At 40.7% G+C, this 25,414-nt stretch overlaps 1 protein-coding gene across 2 annotated transcripts; it reads right to left on the reverse strand.

Moving 5' to 3' along the window:
• Positions 1-2,400: 2,400 nt before the first annotated feature.
• On the reverse strand, positions 2,401-21,974 carry NAA30 (N-alpha-acetyltransferase 30, NatC catalytic subunit). Of its 2 annotated transcripts, XM_075712074.1 has the most exons (5): positions 21,937-21,974; positions 20,714-21,649; positions 13,085-13,208; positions 10,985-11,040; positions 2,401-3,750 (listed from the first exon to the last, which is right to left on the reverse strand). In XM_075712074.1, exons 2-5 carry the CDS (start codon positions 21,644-21,646, stop codon positions 3,613-3,615), a joined length of 1,251 nt encoding a protein of 416 aa, XP_075568189.1. In that variant the 5' UTR covers positions 21,647-21,649; positions 21,937-21,974; the 3' UTR covers positions 2,401-3,612. The 2 variants fall into 2 exon arrangements, with proteins under 2 accessions (XP_075568189.1, XP_075568190.1); XM_075712075.1 differs by lacking the exon at positions 21,937-21,974 and having other exon boundaries at positions 20,714-21,654.
• Between the last annotated feature and the right edge of the window lie 3,440 nt (positions 21,975-25,414).

The following is a 25,414-nucleotide window of genomic DNA, read 5'->3' on the forward strand; positions in this document are numbered from 1 at the left end:
TTGCTGGCAAATTCGTAGAAAGTTTTAGGAGCCTAAACGTAATTGTAGAGGGAATAAAGCACAAAGGATTTTCAAAATCCATAGGCTCCCCAATACACTATTAAGAGAGAACGTTCTCAGCTCTGCAAGGGCTGCAAGCAGTTCTCAACTCTTGCTTCTTACGACTGAAATAGTAAAAAACACCCCACCCTTATCTCCCAGGGAAGTCCAGAATGACTACACTAATCATAACTTCACAGACATGAGAAAAGGATCCATTTTAGTTCAGCTATGACATGGGTGTTCACATAAATGTTATTCAAGATGCTTCTAACAGGCATGGAAATGAAAAATCAAGTAGCAATAAACAATTCTCTTGTAAAAAATTTTCCACCGTTTCTCTCTCAAGAATAAGCATGTATTCATATTTTGTAGACAAAGCAAAACAATCATTAGAACATTTCCATTCAAAAGGAAATAGATAAACAACTTAACCATTTATTTGACTGCATTGTATTTAGACAGCTTGTACATTTCATAACCCCGCTGTTTTTGTTCTCATCAAAAAGGATAAAGGGACAGAAGAATATAATCCACTCAAAACAGCAGTCCAGTATTTTGAGATACACTTGATATTTTCATAGATGCCCACCTGATACCTGAACTCCAATATAGGTTGTAATGTTTATACAAGACCTGAAATTTTTTTAACATAGCACTCGGTTTTAGCAATGTCTTGCAGTGCCCTGAAAAATAGTTTGTGACGACCTATGCAACGCCAATTAGATTATGCCTACTTTCCTTGGAGGTGATGAACCTGATCATTTCTTAAAAAAACCAATATAATGCAAACATCCACACTGACATGTCAGCCAATAGCAACATCTGGGCAAATTTAAAGATAAAAGCGATCAATTCCTTAGTCAGATTTGTCAATGCAAAAGGTGAGGGGGAGAGGACTGTGTTCTAGCAACAGACATGAGAAATAACCAACTCTTCATTGCTGTATTTCTTTTGAAAACCCATTTTCATCTCTTTGCAAATTTGGAACTTCCCACTTGATATCCAAATCCCAAGCAACACAGAGAACAAATCTGTTTCTTTTCATACGAACCAACACATACAGCTTCAGTATCTTCTGTAGTGAACTGTGTGTTACACAGCAGCAATATCAGAACCTTTCAGGCAATGTGCTCTTTTAAAAGAAATGTGCACCTATTTTGCGCAGCATTTTCAAAACGTGCATGGCGACAACTACTTCTTACAATAAACAAAGAGAATTGTATTTGAAGTTTGCTCAGAAGTGAAGTTTTTGGCAGTGCCTTCACGAAGAGCGATTTCGGCTAACTTCTAAGTCAGCTTTTGAATCCGAAGACACCCATGGCTTAAATATTAACCAATAGAAAACTTGCCTGTCTGGCTTTTCAGTTTTTAAACATCAGCAGACACACAAGATAGCCTAGTTTGCAATTTGCGATGCAAGTCCAACAGCTGTTAACAAGGTATGAAACCTCCCTGATCTCTCCTTAGTTCAAGCAAGCCAGAGCAGTCACTACATCCCGGACCACTGGAACACGGTCACGAGAAGTCTGTTTCGATTGACTTAACATTACCAACATTTAGGTCTTAACTATGAACGAAACCTCCTGAAAAGCCACCCAGAAAAACTGGCAAACCTGAGGGATCGGGATAAGGTCAACAAAAGGTTTTATCATGTCACAAGGCAGTAGTTGCAACGTACAGGCTTTACACTGAACTCCAACATGTTCCATCAATAACAGACTCCAGTTTATAACGCTTTGTCTCGGGCACCATTTTAAATATGAGTTTTCTTTACTGAGGGAAACAAACCCCCTCAAAAGCAAACTGGTGTCTACAAGCAGAAAACTCAGAAGGGCCAATTTCCATTAAAAATCTTTATTTTCAAATACAACTCATAATTTGTACATGGTAAGAAATGTCCATCACCATGTGCGATTGGTCTGTGCAAAATAAGGCTTTCCTTTAAATCCAGTTTTCCTGCACAGGGCTCTTTTCCAAATGTTACTGGAGGTAGGGGTTTTGTTGGTTTTGTTTCTAAGTGTACAGTAATTAGCAAAAAAAACCCATGAGTCAAACCAAACCCTAAAAAAAAAAAAAAAAAAAGTGTAGTAAGGCAAATCTGAAGAGTACGCTCAACTACAGAAGAGCGGATTCACTGAGAGTTCATCCTTTTCACAGATTACATAGGTGCTTCCACAAGTCAACTAATACCTTTTTTGTCAAAGTGAAAAAACCCAACTGATTCATAGAACTGGGCTATATAATCACACTGAACAAGAAAGCCTAGACACTGTAATTACCGAAAAAATTGATGGGAATTGGTAAAACCTATGTAAGCCAAATTAAAGAAAGGAGAAAAAAAAAAATAGAGAAAAGAGCGAATACAAGAAAGAGAAAGAAAGAGAGAGAGAAGTCCTTCCCCGCTGCTTTGATTTTACAGGGGAAAAGTCCCCCAATAATTTAGCTCATATAAGTTTAGAGAAAATGAGAGCAGCTAAAAATGCATACAATAAACCTTGAAATTTATTTCCAAGACCAAGAACCAAAGATTGAAGCATTTTAGAACACTGAAGCAAAGCAATCTGAATCTGAAAAAAAATTGTTCCAACTAGCTTAAAATAGTTGTTTTTCAGAGCTTCTAGCAATAATTTTGATTAAATAAAATCATACCAATTTACATTAATTTTCTATATCTTCTTTTAAAAGTCCCTCACTCTTTTAACAAAAAAAGTGCATCCAAAACCAGCAGAGATTTACTGGTCACATCAGGTTCTCTTTTAGCAGCTACTCAAGGTTTTCAAAATAGCTTACACTTCTTGCTGTAAGAAAAGAAGGGCCTTCCAAACCCTTATTTGGGAGAAGTATCCAAATTATAAAAATCTGAAATAATTTATTATCAAATCCAGAATTTAAATAAAAGCAGAAATTTTCTTGCAAAGACAATTGAAGAAAGTAAAAGAATAAAAGCATGCACTCCAAACTTAGAGGTGAAGACAAATATACTTATCTATACAGGCACTGGCAGACGCAATTTAATTGTTACTGTTACTCATTGTAACACACACCCCACCCTACAATACATTGTTTCATTCACTAATCACTGAGGTACCAATATTTAAGAATGGAAAATTCAATATTGAAAAATAAAACCTAAGATCGAAGCCTTCTTCCAGAAAACTATGGCAATTTTTGTATGAAATGTTAGTATACTTATAGAATTTTACAATCTACATTGGCTTTTTTCTGGAACCAAAAGTCGCGTTCCACATACAGGTTCTTTGATAAAATGTTCACTGTGTATGTAATACAGTCAGTAGACTTGCAAATGAATGAACATATCTTGGCTATCAACTGGCACATCTCGCTGGTACCAAAAGAACTCAAAGTTTGAAACAATCGGTTTTAATTCTGAACAAATGCGCCATGCCAAAGTGCAACAAATATGTGTGACACTCAATGAGACACTGACAGATTAAGAGCTGCATGGAAATTACTAAGTCCACCTGCAAAGCAATTTTGTACAAATTGCATTGCATGCAAAGGACAACTCTGCGCTGTTGGGACATCAGTTGCTTGATGTGACGGTTTCTTTTAACGCAGCCATAGTTTAAGACGCAGTGCATCAACTCCATTTAAATAGTATCTGAACAGCCTCTTGTCTCGCACAAAACCAAGGTTTTCATAAAGTTTCAAAGCAGACTTATTTGTGATTTCTGTTTCCAATACAACCTTTAAGGAGAAAAAAAAAAAAAAAAAAAGAAAAAAGCATATCATGTTAGAAAGCAGTTGCAATTACATGACTACTGAAGCAATTTCAAAGTTTTTATTCAAAGGTACACTTATTAGCAATGACTGGAATTACTGTTTTCTTGTCCTAACTTATTCAAGCAACCCCTCTCCATTCCCACATTTAAAAAAAAATAAATAGCAGTTCATCACCAATTGTAATTGTAAACAACTTTCATTCATACCAAAATTTTAGTTTTTTGCTGTAAATAGTATTTCAACTCATTACCTGACAGATAGGGTAAAAAAACCCGAACAAAACCAAAACAACCCCCACCTCCCAACATCCCCCCACCAAAAAAAAACCAACCCCAAACCAACCTACCAAACAGGTTAGAGTCCTAAACATACTTTGAGTTTTGAAAGAGCAACTGAGCTTTTGCAGTGTCACAGGAACTTGGCACATGAGATTTTGTTTAATCATTTAATATCTTTGACCTCTAATTTGATAGATTTCGACCTAGATACAAGCTTCAGCATTCTACAACTAGCTGTCAGACCCAACACTTGCAATGAATATTTGTGCTCAACACAAGTATCCCAAACTCAAATCAGAGTGCACACCAGGAAGAAAGATCAGCTTTTTCATTCTTTTTCCCCCTGTATTGATGAGATCCCAGTTGCAGGAAGACCTGTCATAAATAGCTCAGACCAAACCCAAGTGTAAGAGTAGTCCAAATTAAGCAAAGACTCAAAATTATCCTAGAAGTTTGAAGTACAGGCAAAAAACTACACTGGCATTAACAAGAAGTTAAACATAAAACTACTGAAGTACGTCCTTCTGAATTGTTTTCCCCTCTTTTCCCCAAATGCACTGAGCAGAGCTCTGGCATACCTGGTAAGCCGCGCATCCACTCCAAATGCTAAAAACTTGTTTTGCCTCTTTACTGTTGCCCAACTCAATTATTTAAGGATCCTGCTATTAAGGACAGATCATTGTTGCGCAAGAACACAGGCTGAACTAATAAGCTGACTAGACTATGTACAGTCCCATGACAACGTACATTCACCTATTAAACAAGAGCTGATGGAGACTGTAGAAAGACCATATAATGAAAATACAGCCTAAGCGATTTCTGCAGCAAACCAGCAATCGCTGCTGGTGTTAAGTCCACTAATGGCTATTTCTAAACCAGCATCCGATACCCACTCTCTGTGTAGTTAGAACTATATACGTAAAACTCTCTCAGTCCAAAAAAATGTCATCTACCCCACCTCAAAACCCAGGACAACCGTCTCCTCCAATAAAAAGCAGGAAAACCGGTTAACATCCCCCCCTTAAAACCAGGAACAAAATACTAGTCTGTATTTGTAGAGCAGTTTAAGTCAATCTACTTTATGGACGCTGAGGCCCCACTGCCTTCAGGCTTGCATCTCCATTCCCACTCACCTCTTCTGCCAGCTCACTAGGCTTGCTGCTGAGCTACTCCAAAAAGCAACCTAGTAGAAAACCTTTCCTTTTTCTCTCCATCAGGTTTGTTTTCTGCAGTCTGAGGAGCGGCTAAGCTAATGTAAAGGAGGAAGGCAGCCAGCAGCTAGACTGGTCACCTTCAGTAAGATTTAAAAATCCATTTAATGTATATATTTGAGCATTACTCAAGTTTCAAGCCACTCTAACTACATTCCAATAGATAATTCCCCCTGTGCTTCTCAGTGTAAGAATGTTGAAAGAACAGTAAACCTGGGGCTAACAACCCAATGAACAACATACGACTTAGAAGTTCATTTTCCGAAAAGGAACTAAGAATCACATATTAAAATATTAATAATCAGAGTTCTTAAATTACAGAAGGACATTCTGTTGTACCTGCACACTTAAGACAACCTAATTCAATTCTTAGTCTTATGGCAAGAACTAGAGATTGAATTTCTCTAGCTGGCACCACACAGAATACTACTATCAACTCTTTTGACTTGATCAAGTACTCTTAATATCCTTAATCGAATAAAATGGATTAACTATTAACTTGTAATAACTTATGGAAGGGCAATAGTTTTCCTGAAGAGTGGCATTTTCTACACAATTACGCACGTTCTACAACTTCTTAATTCAAATTAAAACAAAGCATTACGCCAAAGAGGAAATCTGAGCCATGTAAATCCACTGTGCGGGAGACTATTATTTGAACTCCAGCTACAAATGGCATTCACTCTCATAAAAGTTTAGTAACCTGACAGAGTGATATAACAAGTCTGTATCCAACTGCAAGCTTGCACATCTTGCAATGCTAAAAGACTTCCAACACTGCAGATCACTGAATTTAAGGGAGTGGTTAAATGTTGAAATTCAGGTTTGTTGGAATCCCACTACCTGAGTGAATGCTCATCTTGAAAGCAAATGCAAGAGATTTGCTCTGGTATTTCTAAGGAAGACTCAGCACAGTGAAAAATAAGTCCCTGATCTCAACATATTGCATTGATCTCAAAGGGCTAAAGACATGTTTCTATTATCTAAAAAGGAAACACAGTCATATTTTATCCAAATTTCATTAGCTTTGTTTTGCGAAGGATTCATCTCTTCCTGTGTGAGATTTTCAATCAAGCTCCAAACCTTCAATCACTACATTTATGTCCGGTCTCATAGGGTCTATTTGGTTGCACACATATGCCTGTTAAATCCTCTACTAACACAATCACATCCTCCCCTAGAGACCAGCAAAGGTCTGATTGGATTTAACAGCATTTTCTGCAAAAGTTGCAGCTTTCTGAAAGCTGTTACTTTCTCTTGCGCCTTAAATTTCATACACCTAACATTTTCTCTCAACTCTCTAATTTTAACTGGGTTTAGAAGCAAGAAATCTTCTATAGTGAGAGTGGAGCACAGTGTTTCTTGTTACTATGTTTTCATACCTAGAATTTATTCCAAAACTGAAGAAAAATGGAGAGGTCAAGCTTGCTTTCTTCTTCAGTTCAAACTCTGAATGAACTCAAGTTTAGAAACCAAGTCATAGAACAAATACAGCCAAACCAAATCAGCAAATGAAGAAAGTACTCTCTCAGCACTCACAGAAGAGGTTGCTATTCCTACTTGAAAGTCTGGCATATCATCAGACTCAAGTTATGGGTGCTTGGCCAGCTTCCTTAATCAGTTTAACCGCCTTAACTTTTAAAGAAAGGTAGTACCCAAAATATAACACTTAATACCTTAGATGATTTGTAAATTAAGAAAAAGCTAAGATGTCAATAGTTCGATAAATTCGAGTAGGATTATATGAAGATATACATTTAATTTTTACAAGCGTGGTACTGAATTAAAATGACACACCTACTGGTGTGGTCAAAAAACCCCACTTTAAATCACCCTAAAGTTTCAATTGAAATTCTCATGAGAATTTGCAACTCCTTTACACATTCTACATTTTGCTTAAAAAAAAGCTCTTGGAAGGCCCACTTACTAGAGTCTTATTTTGATTAGTTACCAGTTACACGGTACATTATTTCCGTAATACAAAGATTACTTATAGTCATTTGTTACAGAAGGAAAACCAGCATATGAATGAACAGCTCCTCCTTTCTAATTCTGATTAAGGGACGTAACAGTTCCACATGAAGGTCTTAAGCAGTACAATTTTTGAAAATCGCTTGTCAGTAAAAACTAAGCAAATGTACAAAAACCAGCCAGATACCCAACTTGCTGAGGTTAGCCCATATTTTCCTTTTTACACTGGAAGTATAGTATCTTCAAAACTTTGGAGATGGGAGAAAAACTATTCACCTTCACCTGATTTATTTCCATAGTTCACATTTTCTGTGCAACCAGGCCATAACACTATTCTAAATCTTTGTGACCTATTGGAAACTCAGCCTATTACAACCTTAAAAACCTTCGGTTCACTACCCCAAATATTAGAATTCATTAACATCAAATGCCAGAGAAAGTCACAAGTGTAAAAAAAAAAAAATTTCAAAAGATCCCTCAAGTTTTGTAATGTTATATCCAGACACTTCAGCTCAAAGCATGCTGTTGAGTACTTTCTTCAGGCTTGAAGGTTATTTCTAGTTCAACCACCTACCCCCAACATCAGATCACTTCCCTCGGTTCTATTCTAATACAGGCTACAGACAGCTTGACGGCCATCTCCTCTCCTCTCCTCCACACAGATTCCACCCCAGCCAATTCTTCACTTACTCACCCCACAGCTTCCTCAAGCCGGGAAACAACCCCTGGCTGGAAGGATATTGCCTCTCAGCTTTGGCATATAGCATAAACTACCTCTTAGGCAGCTGACTGACCTCAGAAGCTTGCGCTGTAAATCACTTGTTGCATAGGCCTGGCTTAGTTTATTCCCACTAAATTAGCTTACAGGGAAAAAAACCAAAGAAGTCCTTAATCACTAAAATATTGCAGCGTACTTTGAAATGCCAGCACTTCAGCAGTGATTTTTCAAAATTTTCATCTATGGTGTTGTATAAATCCTTTACTTTTCAGGACTCAATGCTGATACCCCAAAAGCCCAATCTACAGTACTTTGAGAAGTAACACACTGAACAAAGCATTTATCAGATTATACGCCACAAGTTATTAAAATTAAGTACATTTACTGCATCAATTCCATAATCAGATTGAAGGGAAGAGTTTCCAAGCAGCCTTTGGAAAATTTTCCTGACACCCACAGCTGCATGTTCATGTTTTTAATCCTATTCCAAGTAAGTTTTAGAAAATAGCATTTCTTCTGAACTGCAGTTCATCTTATATCAAGTAGCACATCTTTTTTATTTTCATCACGCTTCTGATTTTATGGGGGATGTAGAAAAATGTCTTAAGAGCAGCAGAGATGATTAAACTATTTACACACCTCACGAAGACCAATTACTGTGATGCACTACTTCATGTTTGACCAGCTCTAGGCATCAATCAACCAGAAACCACTCTCCCAACAACTGCTGTAAAAACTCGTGAGGGTACGTGCCTCGGCTCTGTCAGACAGGGCTTTTAATGGGTGGCACGTTGGATTTTTCAAATTCTGGTCATGACTGAAAACTCAGCAATCTACCATGCGGTACAAGTAACCAACATCATTATTTTGTACCATGTGTATCTAGAAGAAACCTACACTTGGTGGCAAAGAAAAGAAGAAAACATGAAAATGTTGGCTAGTTGGCTGTAGATAACCTGTACCTGAAAAGGAACAACATAAATATATCAAATCAGCCTGCGTATGCCTCTGCTGACCAGCGCAGAAAGTCAGAAACATACTCTGCTTGCACTCCACGTTGCCTGGGCACAGTAAGCTCCCGTTTCAAAATTCTGTGCCAGCACAAGACTCAGCTGATGCAAAAGCCCCCAAGAAGCAGGGCATAATTAGTTCAGAATCTTCATCCCACAAACACAGTTACACAGTTTCCAAACTGGAACTGAAACATGCCTGCACCCGTCCGGCATGCACTTCAAGGAGCTTGAATTGTAGCACGTTCGATTACAGAGGGATAGCAACAGTCTCTGAAAAATGCCCTCTGCACTTAGTACAAAGCATTTATACAGCACCATAGATGAAAATCTGTGACTAAGACTTAATGAGGTCTCACGGCAGACTAGCCTGCAATCCTTATCGCATTTATTTCATTTTTACAAAGATAAAAAACAGTAAGAAGGACTCTTGGAATAATATTACAGCAGTAGAAAAAAAAAAGACAGACACAGGAGAGATCATTATGCGCATACCTGTTAGATAGTCCAATTTAGAAATGAAATTACATCAGAAGTAGTACATACACTCATAAATCATATGGTAATTACTGCAACTCTAATAGCTTGAGTAGAAATAGCCAGTTCTACTACTGATCTCTGACAGCAGTAGGCAATTCACTTCTCTGCACCTCAATTCTCCAACTGTGATGTGAACGGCACGATACCATTCCTCAATTATTTAATTTTTTTTAAATCTTGAATACTCTGGCAATGGCAAATGAATTCAGGACCATAGTGGAAAGCAGTGGAAAACAAACAAACAAAACTTTTCTTGATTAGTTCAATGTAGCAAGTAGTAAAACAGATTAGAGCAAAGCATATTACGTGTGATGATAGAAGCAACAAGCCAAAACACAAAACTTAAAGAACTACAGGGCTATCAGATTGCACTACACTGCTTGAGTACAACGTAAATTATAGAGGGGAAAAAAAAAAGAAAAAAAAGACACCAGTAAGCACAGGCATGAAGGAATCTGAAGAGAAGAATAAATATCTTAATGAATGAATGAAGTCAGAACATATGCAAGGATGCTGCAAGAGGCATAACACAAGTGGAAAAATAAACAGAGCATGGGCCAGAAGTCCTGCGACACAAATTGTAGTTTTGCATAAGAAACTTCACCACACCGCAGTAGGACAATTGAGGGAGCAATTGAAATGAGATAACAGAGAGATCAAAGGATCACTAACTATGACAGACTGAAATGACACAGTGCTCGCATATCAGGAACAAGCTAGCAATTGCATTGTACCAAGCAGATGAAAGTTAAAGGGACAGATAACCAGATTAAGGGGAAAGGACGTAGGGAGAGTTCCTCACAAGTTAAACATGGTAGATAAAGATAGTTAGTTGCTATATATATATATATATATAAAAAATATATATATATAAAAAAAAGGTAGGGACTGTAATACGGTAAAAGGAAAGACTGATAACATACAGACCAAAGAAAGTTCGACAGTGATTCAGTCACTTTCCTTCCAAGTTTTCATTAACATGCTAAATCATGAGCGTTCTGTCAGTGCTACGTAATACAGCTATGCACTGTCAGAACAGCCTGACGACTTGTTATGACAAAACCGTATTCTGCAATACTACAGCACGTACTGTTCCAGTATCTCTGTGTACTCCAAAAGTATGGAAGTATTACACACAACAGGCAAATTACACTGGTCAGTAGCACCTTAAACTAGAGTCTTTGGAGGAAAATGTGCCTGTGACCAAAGGCTGAGGCAGCTTCGCAAAGCAAAACAAAACCCGAAACACTGAATTTGAGCTCTTATGACAAATTCAGAAAAATCCTTCTCCTATTTGTGCCATACGTTTTTCTGAGGTTATTCTTCCTTTTATTATAAAAGGAATAGCTTCTTACCAACCCACTCCCCACCTAAAAAAAGTCCTGTCGAAGAAAAACCTGTGAAATGAATCCACATATAGGAGAATGCAAACCATTTACATTATGAAAGTGTTTGATTATAAAATCTTACCTCATCACAATCTCCTTCAACCATAGCATAAATAGCTTTCTTAACCAAGTTTGTACCTGAAATATAGATTTCAGTAAGTGTCACAGTTGCAATGCAAAAGATGCTAGTTTATATATGACTAACGTGTGCTACCTACATGACATGACACCTGGAGAAAGCAGGGAGGAAAGAAAGAAAGAAACAAGAAGTTGCAGTCAAGTTGCAGTCTCACGTCTGAATATTAAAATAAGCCGTAAAGTTATCCAGAGACTCAGCTTGAGCGCAAGATATTCTTCTAACACAAGGATATTAGAAACAGGCTTCTATGTTTAACATAGTGTTATATGTAGCCTTCCAAGATGTGATCCATTCCTTTTTGTTGCATTTAAAGTCAAAATCTGCTGGCATGTACTTGAAGGACATTCATCTTCCAAGGGAATTTCCTCTTACTAAAACAAATACTTCTAATAGTAACAGAACTTATGAAACCACTTTTCTTGCGGCTCACTCCCATTTGGATTTGCTAGTATCTAATAATAATGGTTGAAGCCCATCCCTTCCCCTCAGTCAAGCATTAATTTAATTCTTTATCATTATTTTTCATCTATTTCACAACAGTTCTACAAATGTAATATCCCTACCTGTCTGTAGAATTGGGGTGAAATTGAAAGTTGATTTCAAAGTTATTAGTGGAAAAAACTGCTGTTCAATGAAATTGCATAAATCTCACTTCCATAAGAAGGCTAAGGAAAAGGAAAAAAAACCCCAAGGAATCTAAAGAATGTTTTAAAGTATTCTCAAAACTTTAATCAATTAAGATTTTCATTGAACGTACGACAGAACTGTACTACATTTAAAATAAATCTTCAGATTAACAGCTTATTTTGAGAAAACAGCAAGGTGGCAAGTGTAGGAAAAAGTCAACATACGTAACGCTAAAGTAAGCAAGGCTTTAAATATAAATTCTATTTATACGATTCTAAAATAATGAGCTGACTAAAGCGAGGGGAAAATCTTGCAGAGATCTTCATAACAGCAGCATTAGTTCTTATTTACTTATGAATCCAAGCACCTGCAATTAAATTATGGCAGGCTCCTTCATGACTCAGCTAAAAGGAGAGACAGTGATTTCTCAGTATCCTCTTCCCTCTGCTCCACTACAGAAACCAACAATGGCTTCAGAATTGCACCGAAGGAAAAAAAAAAAAAAAAAACAAAACACAAATCCGCACATGCCTGAATAGTCATCATAATATGTAGTGCTTCAAGTTTTTTGGATTTTTTTTTTTTTTAAACGCAATGGTACCATTCTGCAATGTATCACCGTGTTTTTCCATCGCAAGTAATTTTCTGTCTTTAATCACAAAAGTATGAGCTGTTCAGTGTGAATGAGTGGTGAAGCACATTTCGAGCCTTTAAAGCTGACGTCTATGGTTTAAGTTAAAAATATTACAATGTAGTTTCACAATAACCAACACAAAAAAATTAAGTTCCATAAGAACAGATCTTTAATTAAACCAACTAGGATAACTGGTGTTAGAATGAAAATCCCTTCATCAGGGTAAAACTGATCAACGAGGGAGGGCAAACTCCCTGCCAAGCGTGATTTCTTTTATCTTCTAACTTCCCAACAAAACAGATCTCCATTTCAGTCATTCAAGTAGCAATACACAACTATTTTTCTTCACTTATTAATACAACAATGAGCTACATACATTCTCCCCAATGGGCAGTATATGCATGATTGATAGGGGAAAGCCAGGGGATAAGTTCACTGAAAAAATATAGACTGAACATAACATAGAAATAGAGTGATCAGGGCACATATAAAAATGCAAAGCAATTCCCACTGTTGTTATTTGACAGTGGTAACAGGCAGAGGTAAAGGGCTGCTGACTGCCTTTCTTTTTAGCTTCATCGTAGCCCAGATGTAAATCTCATAGGGCATGTCAAGTTATTTTAACAAAATTTAAAAAGCCACTGGGGAGCTTGTGGGTCGAGTAAGGCGGGGATGACAAACCACCAAATCTAGAAGTTGAGTTCTGCTTAAATCTTTATGACAACTACAGTTATCCCAACTACAGGATTTAAGTAAGAAATAACAAAAAAGGCTATTCTTACCAATTCCTTTTCTTCTGTATTTGGAATCCACTGCTAACATGGCTATATAACCTCTGCGGAACATCTTTTTGTGCATATCCAGCTTGCAGACGATGGCACCTACACACTCCTCACCTACCATGGCCTTAAAGACAAACATACACGTATGCATTCTCAGTTTGTGATCTACAGTGCTACCAAAAGAAGTAAACCAGTTCATTTTAAGTGAAACAGCCACACAAAATTTGTTTGCGTAAAGCTATAAAAAATAACTAAATTTAAAAAACTTCTCCAAAAGTATAAATAAGATTAAAGGGCTCTTATTTATTACATTCAAATAAAGTTACAGTCAATTAACCACCAATGAATTGTCCTGGAGAGAACCACAGTATTATTCCACAAAGTCTACAGGCAAGAACATGTGTGGTAGAAAATGGGGGGGGGGAAGAAAAAAAAAAAAAGGAAAAAAAGAAAAAAAAAGAAAAAAAAGACCAGGTTAAGGCATAAATCACCCTTTTGCACAGGCTGCCTCAGAGGAAAAAAAGTCCATTCCTGTTTTATAATGATCTGAATTTTCATGTACAAGGGCTCTGGTAGATAACATGCTTAATTTTTGTCTGGTTTTAATGTCAAGGCCACAATGGATCAGAGAAAAATGTTGCTGCGTTTAATCTTTAGAAACTGTCATTTTCAGTCACATGACACCCAAAGAACAAACAAAAAAGCACACAGTTAATTTCACACATTTTAACTCTTCAGAGATTTCATTTGTTAAGAGCTATGCGCTGACAGTTAATCCCAACGTTATTGTCACAAAAAGCGTGGTCAAGGAGATGGAGTTATTCTGAAATATTAAGGAAAAGAAAACAAAAAGAAAAGAACCCAACTCCTCCCCAAACACTTATCAAACCACTTGCACAACCACTGTGTTCACCAAAATTTTACCATGGAATATATTTGAGAAAGAGCATAAGAAAAACTAAGTCATATGTTAACCGAAGGATTAGGCAGCATGAGAGATTAATGACATTATAGCCTGCAGCAGTAAAACTGAATAATGCTGCAGAGTAGGATAGCATCCAAGGGAAGAATGAATTACTATTCATTCAGGAAAGATTGACAGAGATAAAAAAGAAACTCATAGTTGTACGTATGGGTGTATAAGTGGCTCCACAGACTTTGATAGACCTGTATCTGTGGTAGGAACTAGCCTTCGGCTCGAGTGTAGCAACTAAACGGGGACTACAGCACATGACTGCCACAAGCATGTGCTGGCACAAGCGCTTCTGGATAATCCAAATTTACGACAGCGAGACACGTCAAATGAAAAGGACTCGCCAGAGCCAATATTGCCAGGCCTCAGTGCAGCCCACCTGGGAACCCAGGGCTCGCTTCTCCGAAGTCTATGGTATATACTCTATAGTCTCCAGCCACCTGAAGCTTTTTGTACACAGCTTGTAGGCTAAGACTCTACGGACAGAAGATTCATTCACGCAGACCATACTGCAGGCACAGACCCTTGGGTTTTTCGCCCCAAGAGTAACGCCTTCTAGCACCTCTACCTGGATGGTGGGTTATTATCCAAGTTAGCTGTCAACCAGGAGCTGTACCAAAGGCGAAATGAAGCAGCCCGAAATGTATGAGCTGCAGTTCCAAAGCTCTATGATACAGGGTGATCCCAGCACCATTTCTAATATAGTTTAAGCTCATCAGGCAAATATAATTATTGCTAAGTTTTTATTTGGCAGGAAAACACATTTTTTTACCAGTATCCAAGAACAACCCTGAACAATCTAGGCAAGTGTTTTTTTAAAACAGAAACTGTAGCATGATCTAAATGGACTGAAATACAGAGCCTCTAAGCAGACTTCTTTTATTCTAAACCACAGTTTTATTCCATAGAAAAGAAAAGCTGTACTTATACTAAAACTGTGTATGCAAAATGCCAGCTCAAGGCAAGTTTTGTATCTCAGCTCAGACCTGAGAAAACCAGGGAGTTAAATAAAGAGTATCATCAGACAGACCGTTCATAACATTGCTATAATTATGCAGAGTACCTAGATGTAATCTTATACCTCACTAAAAAAAAAAAAAAAAAAAAGCACACCACAAACTAGCATGTTATAGTTCTGCTTTGCCCTGAAGTGCACATGTGCAAACTGTTGATCGCAACAGTCATGTGGAGAATTTTTAAGATTTTTTTTTTTTTTTTTCACACTTCAAGAGTAGTGACATTCTAGACATTGCATATCTGCGCTCTTTCTTGTTTAGGGCACTTTCCAGAAAAGCTATGTTCATGAATCATATATTTAAAACACTAAATGAACAGCAAAGAATTTTGTTTCAGTGATCAAAGAAGCAAATACCCACTGGTCTTACCACTGTTGCCAGAGAGCTGAATAAAGTATGACTTTGTACCAGTTCCCCAAACACTTAGATCTATCTATCTGTCTGTCTTTAGGCAGGTAAGTCTGCCAGTTAATCTACGGTTGTTCCACTTAGAGAGGGAGTGCTGAATTTCCACCTCAATTTGAGGTTTTTTGTTGCCTTTCCTCTCCTTTCTCCTTTCCTCCAACCTTATCTAAAGCTGGAAATGAACCCAAAACATGATATAAAACTTTGTAATTTAATTTCCTGGAGAAGGTTAAACTGTGTAAATGAAAAAATCCAGACTGAAATAGGGAGAGTGGGGAGGAGAGAGAAAAAGTAGTTCCCATACAACACCATTTATGAAAAGACAATCATAGGCCAAATTTTCTTTTCAGGTATATGAGACTATTTCTAAACATACAAGTTTCTGCAAACAGAATTCAGCCCAACTTACTATTATATATTACAAACCCCACAGAGTACTGTAAGATTTACTTCAGTCATAAGTCATTAGCAGGATTAACATACATGAATTCAAATCCAATATTTGCATCAACTTTGTTCTTATGAATAGGTTTAAATGTTTAAAACAAACTAGATTTTAATATCTTCTTATTTCAACCATGTATTGCTAGAAGAGTTAGCACAGAAATGTCTGTAAATCAGCAAGTACATGACTTTTCACAAAATTAAACAATTGGCATTAATTTCATTAGCAAAGATGGCATTGAGTCTGCCAGCCACAGTCTGAGTATGCATTTCATACCCAGATCCTGTGACATTTGTTCCCATTTAAAGAAGATTAAAAACCACCAACTAGCCCCTGAAAGATAAATACTTTGCGATTCAAATGCAGTAGAACCTGTGCTACTGCAATACAGCTTCCCTTTCATACATGCACCAAAATCCATCCCAAAGTATCACAGAAACAGCTCTGTGTGAATCCTTTGGCTTACATTTAGCGATCCTGTTACTGAATGCTATTAGAGGATACATGTAGGCTAATGGTTTTAACCTGAAGTCTGGCAGTTCAGTCAGAGCTCTTCCCGATACTGGGCAAGTCACTAAATCGCTCTGTTTCCACTCTGTGAAAGTGGACACGAGTAATTCCCTCCTGTGCAAGAGCATTGCCAGAATAACTACACTAGTTGTTGTTACGTACTCAGATGCTGCAACGACTGAAGTTTTCACAAAGCCGCTGACAGTGAGAAGTAGCACAGCAAGCCTGTATCTAAAACCACAATCATTCCTAAGAGGAAACTGGAATACAGAGAGTTTGCAAATTGGGAACGGATGTTATAGAATTTCTTCCTACATCTGCCATGAGGCTAGGAAGACTTCCCAGGCAGTTTCCTAACTTTTCTGGTTCTTCTTTTATGCCTGAAGTTTTCCACAACCAAAACACAGGGCTGATGTCTTACAGGTCTTAATTTCAACATGGAGTACACTTAGACTCTTGAATAAAATCCAATTAAAAAAAAAAAGGCAAAGCATTAGTATAAAACAAGATCTTAACTGCAGTCATTTAGGATTTACAACACATCTAATACCACTTACATGGAATTAATAGGTTATTTTAAACTTGTGAAAGTTTAAATTATAAATGCTGCTATAGCTAGTGGCAAAGTTAAGAACCCAATAAAAGATTTTCCAGATTTTTTGTAAAAGGCAGCTGAATGGTGCAGTATTGTGAATTACAGGAGAGGTTACAACACTCAGCCAGAACTCTGCTTTTATTACATCCTGTCTTATCCAAACTTTGGCAGAGAGCAAGGTTTCCTAAGCTCACCTCTCCCACGCTAAAGTATTTTGAAAACAATTTTCTGAAACATTTAATGTATCAGTTCTAAATGGAATTTTTAGAACTTTAACACTGCTAAGACTAGAAGCTGCAAGAACACTTTAAAAGGAAGCTACAACTTTGAAAATGCATTTACTGTAGCAATGCTTAAAAATGCTTCATGTGAAGCAGAAGATACCCCTTTCCTCTGTCATTTTTTGACAGAGTGGTGATCATAGGTCATCTGAAGAGAAATTGGGCCGACAGAGCTCCTGGGAATAAGTAAAAACCAGGCACTTACAGGGCATCCACACCTAGCACGCAGTGCGAACCTGCTCTTCCACAGACAGGCGACACCTGAGTTTAAGCAGACAGTTGCAGTTTATGGAGGAGAAGGTTATTACCTTGCAACAGCTCGGTCAGGTAATGCTGCAGTGTAACACTTCAGAACCAATCATCAAGTATTCCCAACTTGTTACCCCTAAAGTCAGGAAGACAGTTACACAGATGAATCTGACATTAAAACGAAGAGGTTCTGAAGATTCCTAGAGGCTCCAGGTCCTTTTGAAGTGGAGTATGAACTTCTTTTTTGAGTGTACAGTTAGGAAGTGGTTTGATACAGCAAAACCACACTAGTGACTAGTTAGGATTGGTTCTATGCCTTCCCTCCAGCTGTGCATTCTCACTTCTTCCCTTGCACCAACACCAGTGCCTGTGACATCCTACTACGAATATGTTTGGAGCCTTAAACCAACAGAAACCTGACCCTAAAACATCTACACACATACACACACTTACAAATATATGGTGGTGGTGGGAGGGCTATCTTAGCTTCCCAAATCAGAGAAACACAAGGGTTGGCACGAGCCAGGAGGAGGTAGTAGAACAGAAAAGAAAAGCAAGCAGCCCTTTTGGTTGCACTAGCCATTAGAGCAACGGTGCACCTTGGGAAGGCCAAGCCAAAAGTCAGCAAGTTTCAAACCCATGGGAAAATAATCAACAGGAATAATGTTAATAAAGCCCCCGAAAACAGCTCTGCATTGTCAGGTGTGCAAAATGCTAGATAGCAAAATTGTGGTGTTTAAAATGGTTTACTGAGTAAGCATCAGCAAGGGACAATTGCTGATCATTTACAGAAAATACACATCCCATCTTCAAACTCAAATGGTGTTAGTACTTCCCCCTCACATGCTGAGAAAGGGAAAGAAGCCCACGACAGTGCAATGAAGACAGGGGAGTGTGCATTGGAAGATTTTAAAAATGGTGATGGCAAAATTTGGTAAAGGAATTGACTGAACCCCTACAGATATTTTTTCAAATACAATCAAATTGTAGCCTCACCTCTCTACCCAAGACCAATCAAAACCTGAAACCAGAAGGGTGTGAGGCTACAAGGCATGAAAGAAAATGATTCTGTGAGATCAGGCACTATGCTTCTGTTCTCTGTCCTGACACTGTTCTTGCTAATTGGAATATGCAGTCCCTGACTGAAGATAAATATTTTAAAGAGACTTATTAGATAGAAGTAGTTCAGGAATCCATTAACTGCAGGAACAAATTAAATTTTATAGAACAGAAAGTCTTCAAGAAAACCTCTAAAGAACAAACCTTAAAAATACTAAAACCAGTCACAAAAAACACCCATCAAATTTGACTCAACATACCGCAAGAGCTTCAAATTATTAAGTAGGTAACAATTTGCTAACAGCTTTGGACATTCATAGCCACATATTCTTCTCTACAGTTTTATGTACTCTACATTGTTCCACCCTTCCAAAAAAAATGGCAAATTGAGTAGAAGCGCACAGAGTTCAAGTAAAGTTTTGTTGATTCTTCAAGGCTATTAAAAAAGAAGCTGTCACTACAAAATAAGCTTAAGACACTTTCTTTTCCTTGAGTGATATCTTATTCTTTCAATGCACTTGTTAAAAATAAATATTAGAAATCATCTGTTTTAGCGCTCTGTCAAACAACTTGCCATTGCTCTTTTCATAACAAAATTCTCAAGTTACTCCCTGACAAAAAAAAAAAAAAAAAAAAGATTTAAAGTCTAAACAGATGCATTGTGATCTAATAGTATCCAACATTGGCATTACCAGCAACACACCTGATGCTGAAAGTAGGGACATTTATTTGTAGTTCACAAGCATTTCTTTTCAGTATGAGGTAAATCAGTCACACACATAGCTCAGCGCTTGAAAAATACCATTCTGCTCTGATCAGCATCCTTACAATGGCACACGTGACTTTGCATCAAACAATGTTTTCAAATATTTTTGTATTTCTATTTTGTTCCAGGAGGTAATGCTTTGCTCAACTTACTATAATCCTACTGTAGTCCCTCTTCAGGGTTTTAAGAGGCACAGTTCTGAAAATCCTCCTATGAATCATATAAATCCCGCTATAAATTATACCAGACCCTAAACCAAGAACATTCAGGAAGTCTAAGGCCAGATGGATTCCATTAGCCTCACCTCTTGTACTCATATCCTATTAAATTTTTACAGAAATACTCCTAAATTGAAGGGTGTCTTGGCTCTGGCTAAATCACACCTTTCAGAGAGGTGTCCAGCCTTGATTAAAACATCAAGAGAGAAGAATTCATCATTTACCTCAGCAAGGAAGTGCCATACACTCCCTTAAGTGTTCTGTTTTGCAGACGTAAGTTTTCCTATAAGTAAATCAAACTCCCACTATGCACGTATATCCCTGAGGCCAACTTATACTCAGTTTCATATACCTGTGGATGGACTATCATCCTAAAAGCATGCTTTTCAACTGAGACACAAGTTGTTGCATAAGAAGTGCTAAACATTTAGAAAAACAGGGTGACAGCTAAATTGATCTTTTCAATAGTGCAGTGGGAAGAACATAAAACTAAATACATTGTTGGTACAGCAAGACAATCTAAGACAATTTCTACATGCTGCATACACTATCACAGCTGTAAGAATTAATACAGTTGTACTTGTCTTTTTCAAAGCTAGTAGATCAAAAAGTCAACAAAACCTTTAACAGTGTCTCTCCACGTATCACTTAACATTTAAATGCTAGGCATGCTGAAGTCTGTTTTAAAACCATCGTGCAAAAATTACTAAGCACTCATAAGACACTATTGGACTAAGCACTTTCTTATTTAAATACAAACCTAGGAACTGAGACAGAATGATAAAACGAGCTACCAAAGGCCACAAAAGTCAATGTCAAAACGAAGATCAGAAGCCTTGAATTCCTGGATCCTAGCCCTGTGCTCAAACCCTTTCCCCACCACTTAAAACATATATTAACAAACGTAGGAACTTCAGGCGTATGCTTTGCTCATACATGCGCAGGTCACAAGGGGACTTCATTAGGAAGACAGGTACTTCCAAAAAAGCTTGGCCTTATCGACAAAAAGATCATTAGAAGTATTTCTGCAAATGTCAACCCTTTAATCCTCTCCTCCCCAGCCCCAAACCACTCCCAACTCCTGCCCTCCCTTGCCCCCCCCCAGCACTTACCAAAAAGCAAAGTTGTGGCCAGTTGTGGATAAAATACCTATATGTGTAAATGGAGTAGGGTTCAGACAGATCTTTGGTGATCAGTCTCATGATATCGGGCATCTGCAGCTCTGACTCATATCGGACGTATCGTATCGTTAGGTCCTCCTCGGGCTGAGAGTCCGTTCCCGAGCCTTTCAAACTGCAAGCTGCTGCTAAGGACCTGGAGAGTAGCAGCAGGGACTCCTCCTCCTCCCCTCCTTCATCCCCCTCCTCCTGCTCTTCCTCCTCCAAGCCAGTCCCTCCTGCCAGTCCATTGCGGGCTGCAGTCTTAGCAGCAGTCGTAGTTGTGGCAGCAGGCTGGCTCCTGTCCCCTGTTGCTGCTGCTGGGGGAGAAGGAGGAGGAGAAGAGGGTGCAGTCCTTCCCTGGGGAGGGAGGTGGTTGGTAAGGGGGGATGAGCACGGTGCTGTGGTCGGGGGCGATGACTGCTGCTGCTGCTGTCCGGAGCCCATTGTTTTGCTGGCTCGCTTGTTCTCCAGCCCCTCGGGGGCTGTCCCTGCCTCCGAGCTGAGGATCTTGCTCTTGAGGGAGGCCCGCAGGTGCCGCAGCTCGGGGCTGATGAGGCCGTTGAGCTGGTGGTTGTGGTGCGGGGGATGGTGGTGGTGGTGGTGGAGGCGGTGCTGCTGCTGCTGCGGCCCCCCCTTGCCGCCGTCGCTGCCTCCTCCTCCTCCTCGCTGCTGCTGCTCCCGTCCGCCCGCGGGTCCCTCCTCTTCCTCCTCCTCTTCGGCCTCCTCGTCCTGGGCCCCGGTGCAGGCGGCGGCGGCAGCAGAGGAGGTGGAAGAGGAGGAGGAGGAGGAAGCAGCCCCCCCTCCTCCTCCTCCTCCGGGGAAGGGGGAGAGCGTGTCCCCCTGCGGGGAGAGGACGCTGCTAGGCCCCGGCGGTACCTCGGCCATATCCTACGGGAGAGACCGACACAAACCCACCGAGGAGGAAGGAGTCAGACGAGACGGGGGCGAGGGGGGGGAGGCGGCGGCCTCACGGGCCGCGGTCGGGGCGGGCGGGGGGGGGCACGAACAAAGGCAGAGACGGTGCCCGGGCCCCGCCTCGCCGCCCCGCAGCCGCCTCTTCCTGCTGTCCCGCTCCTCCCGCCGCCGCCACCGGGGCCCTTCCCCGGTCCCTTGCGGGCCCCGGGCGGCCACCCGCCGCCGCCGCGGCCTCCCCGCCCGCCGCCGCGGCCACTCACCCCCGCGTCTCCTCAGCGCCGCGGCTCCCACTCTCCGCTCATCCAGCGGCCGCCAAGCGCGGCCGCCGCTGCCGTAACCCGCGGCCAAGTTTCCTGTCAGCCGTTACGACACTTCCTCCCTTGGCGGCGGGGCCTAGCGACGGCGGAGGCGGGGCGGCCTCGCCGCGGGCCCGGGCGGGACGGGACGGGGCCGCTGCCAGGGCCCGGCCCCCGCCGCCCGGCGTCTGAGCCCCGCAGGGTCCTGCCGCCCCGCCGGCACGCCGGCCCCGCTGGCCGGCCCGGGAGGCTCGGGGCACCCGCTCCCGGGGCTGCTGTGGGCGTGGCGGCCTGCCCGGGTGCGGCAGGCACCGGCGCCGGGCTCGGGCCTTGGGGCCCGCTCGGCCTAGGCCGGTGGCCCGGTGCGTCCGGAGTTGGTGTACGGTTGTGCCTGTGAATCCGCCGACCATGTGCCCTCAAACCTCTCCCCTTGCTGCCTCCCCTGCCCTCACTCGCACCCCGGGAGACGCTCACGTTAGTGTTTGCGCTTTTTTTTGTTTGGTCAGCCCAAACCTGACTGGGCACAGGCGGTGCCCACATGGACACCGCCGGCAGCGTTCTGGTGACGCTCTGTTGCAGGTCAGGGAAGAGTGCAGGAGTTGTCGCTCTTTCCAAAGCAGTCTGAGGGACGTCATTCCTCGTCTGGACGCCCAAAGGCAGGCCTTGGCCTGCGTTGTGCAACTGGTAACGGTGGAAATTCGGCAAAGCTGAAAGAAGTCGTCTTGAGTGGTCCAGTTTCTCCACTGCTGTTCCTCATTAAATAATCTCTGATTTAAGGACACGCAACTGGATATCACAGCAACAAGTCCTTTAAATGTGAGGATTCTGTTCAAACACACACAGAGCCCCTCAAAATAGAGAGAAATAGTGGCTTCTTTTATCACATGAAAGCTTTGCAGGGCTGTTGTAAGACTTGCTCATTTTCACTTGCTACAGTTATTTTTCAAGGAAGTGACAGGTCTGGACTTAAAAGGAAAATGTGGCAACTTCTCTACGTGTCCTAACAGGGTTCTTTAATTAGGAAGAAAATAGACTGGGGGGTTATAGGCTTCCGTTTATGAACTGCTGAGTTCTAAAGTAAAGTAGGAAAAGAGTAAAATACCTATCTGAAAGTGAGTGAATTAGAAGGCTTTTATTCAAAGTAATTAATGACAGAAATACTTAATTTTCTTGAGAATGAAATGGGTCTCTGTATCCTTTTAGATTTATTTCTTTTCCAAGACTCTATTCAGAAAGATTAATGCATATTATCTCTATTCATGTTTGCTTTATGCATCCTGCCGTTGCTCTGCAGATCAGTTTTTAGACACTTCTGTCTCCAAAGGTGTTCACATACATAATTTTGTTTACGGGTTTGATGGGGTTTTGTGTGTGTTTTCAGGCACCAAAGGACGTTTGTGGGCCTGATCGGAACTGCTCTGGCACACCAGCAGTGCTATGAAGTTCACTGTCCTCGGGTAGTTTAAACAGAAAGAGTAAACAAATGTCAGCGTAGGGATGGCCCAAATTCGGTTCTCATTTGCTGTGTTGCAGCAGTGTGATTGAGCGCGTCTGAGCCACATGTCAGGGTGATATCTGTGTTAAGATCATCCAGCACCAGCAGACGTCATTAGAGGGGGTGAAGATCATCTAACATCATGAAAACACTGTGCTACCTGCAGTGAGGTTACAGGTACCATGGAAAAAAGCCTCTTGTGTGTGCTCTCTAACACACTGGTAACATTTTTTGTTCCACTTCCAATACCTGTTGAACCACTTCCAAACTCAGAAGGTCCCAGTTCTGATGTTGATCTTAACAGTTCATTGTCCATAGCCAGGATCCATCTGACCAAAGGTAGACATGGGTAGGACAGACACCTCTGAGCTGGTGCCTTTGATTCCCCTTAATGTCAATGGAGAGGAAAAGGCACTCCTGTGGTGGGATTCAGCTCATCCTAAAGTAGATTTCTAAAGCAGGACAGGTGAATTGTGCCTTGGAGGTGCCATCATCCCACTAAATAAAGGGAACTCAGCCTAACCTGTTCAACTCAGGCAGATAGCCCCACTGTCACTCTGAAGTTAGGTGGAAGGTGTCCTGTGGCCACTGTTGAGATGTTCTCAGGCCTAGTGCCTACTGTGCCTCTTAGTTGTCTTATTTCTTGTCTTTATTACGACAGCAGCGGCTTTTAAAATGGATGTTCTGAACCAGAAGTGGCACCTTTTCTGTAATAGCTTTAGGTGGATTTTATTCCTTAGATTTCCTCTCACTGCTTTTTGAACCTCCAGCAGCCCTGAGCACCCTCATGCAGTTGTGAACCACACCTTCTGAAGTAGGGATGGGGCTTGAACACAAGGCTCATTGTTTCTAGTTCTTTGATCAGTAACTCTGTGACCTTGGGGGTTTCAATGGCTAATTTATTTGTTAAGAAAACAGCACACAGTTAGGAAACTCTTCCTGTGTGGTTCTGTTATCTATGGAAAGAAAGGGAGCTGTTGATGGCCTTCCTCTTTTTCTCTTAAGTATTTAAGGCAAGTACCTACACATTGATTTAGCTTCACAGTTGCTCTACATGTGATCTGCACGCAAAGAAACCATGGTGGAAAATGGACATCTAAACATGCTGTGTTCTCTGTCATAATAAAGGTGACATCCCAGCTGCACCAGAAATAAGGATGTTGGAGACAGAATATTGACTTGTACTTAATCTGGGCAATAAACTGTAGGAGCAGGTCAATGCTTAACAAAGAAGCATTCTTTTTTTTTCCTCAAAGAAGGGGAAGTAGTTTGACATGAGCATTTGACATGGAAGTAGAATTCCTTCCAACTAAAATGTTCTCCATTGTTCTTCACTTGTCAACAATGATTCTTTAAAAAAGTTACCCAGCATGTAACAGCGACCATGTCACTTGAACTCTGAGTTCAGCAGCAAAGCAGTAATAAAATTACGTCTCTTTTTCCTTTCCGCTTGTCCAAGTCAAAAGTAAACGAGACATTTTGGAATCTGATTTTTCAGGTAGGCTCGTAAAAGTTTTTCATGGGCCTTGTTAGTGTTATGGCCCTGAGGGCGTTCCCCTTCCTGGGGGTTTGCCCATTTGGACTCAGGGACAACTTTGAGATAGTGCAGACCGTGGCTGACCAGCACGACCATGCTGGCTTCACCTGGCACTTGCCCCTTCACCATGGACTTGTCTGGTGACCTGGACTATCTGCAGAACCTCGTCACTGTCACCAAAGCATCTCTGCTTGCTTTGCTCAGTACTATTGGGCCGTGCCTTTGTCGGTGAAGCCACCCTGCTCTCCTCACCTTTCCCACCCAGCCCACCTTGCTGTCACGCTCTGCCCCCGGCTCCCCTTCCCTTCTGGAGCAGCGTCCAACTTTGCTGTTCCTTGACTGGGTATAAGAGCATGCCTGCACCTAACGATGGAGAGCAGGGATCCCTGTGCTGATTTCCTTGTCTTCTT

This window comes from Pelecanus crispus, chromosome 6 (genome assembly GCF_030463565.1).
Source record: "Pelecanus crispus isolate bPelCri1 chromosome 6, bPelCri1.pri, whole genome shotgun sequence".
NCBI classification, from domain to species: Eukaryota; Metazoa; Chordata; class Aves; order Pelecaniformes; family Pelecanidae; genus Pelecanus; species Pelecanus crispus.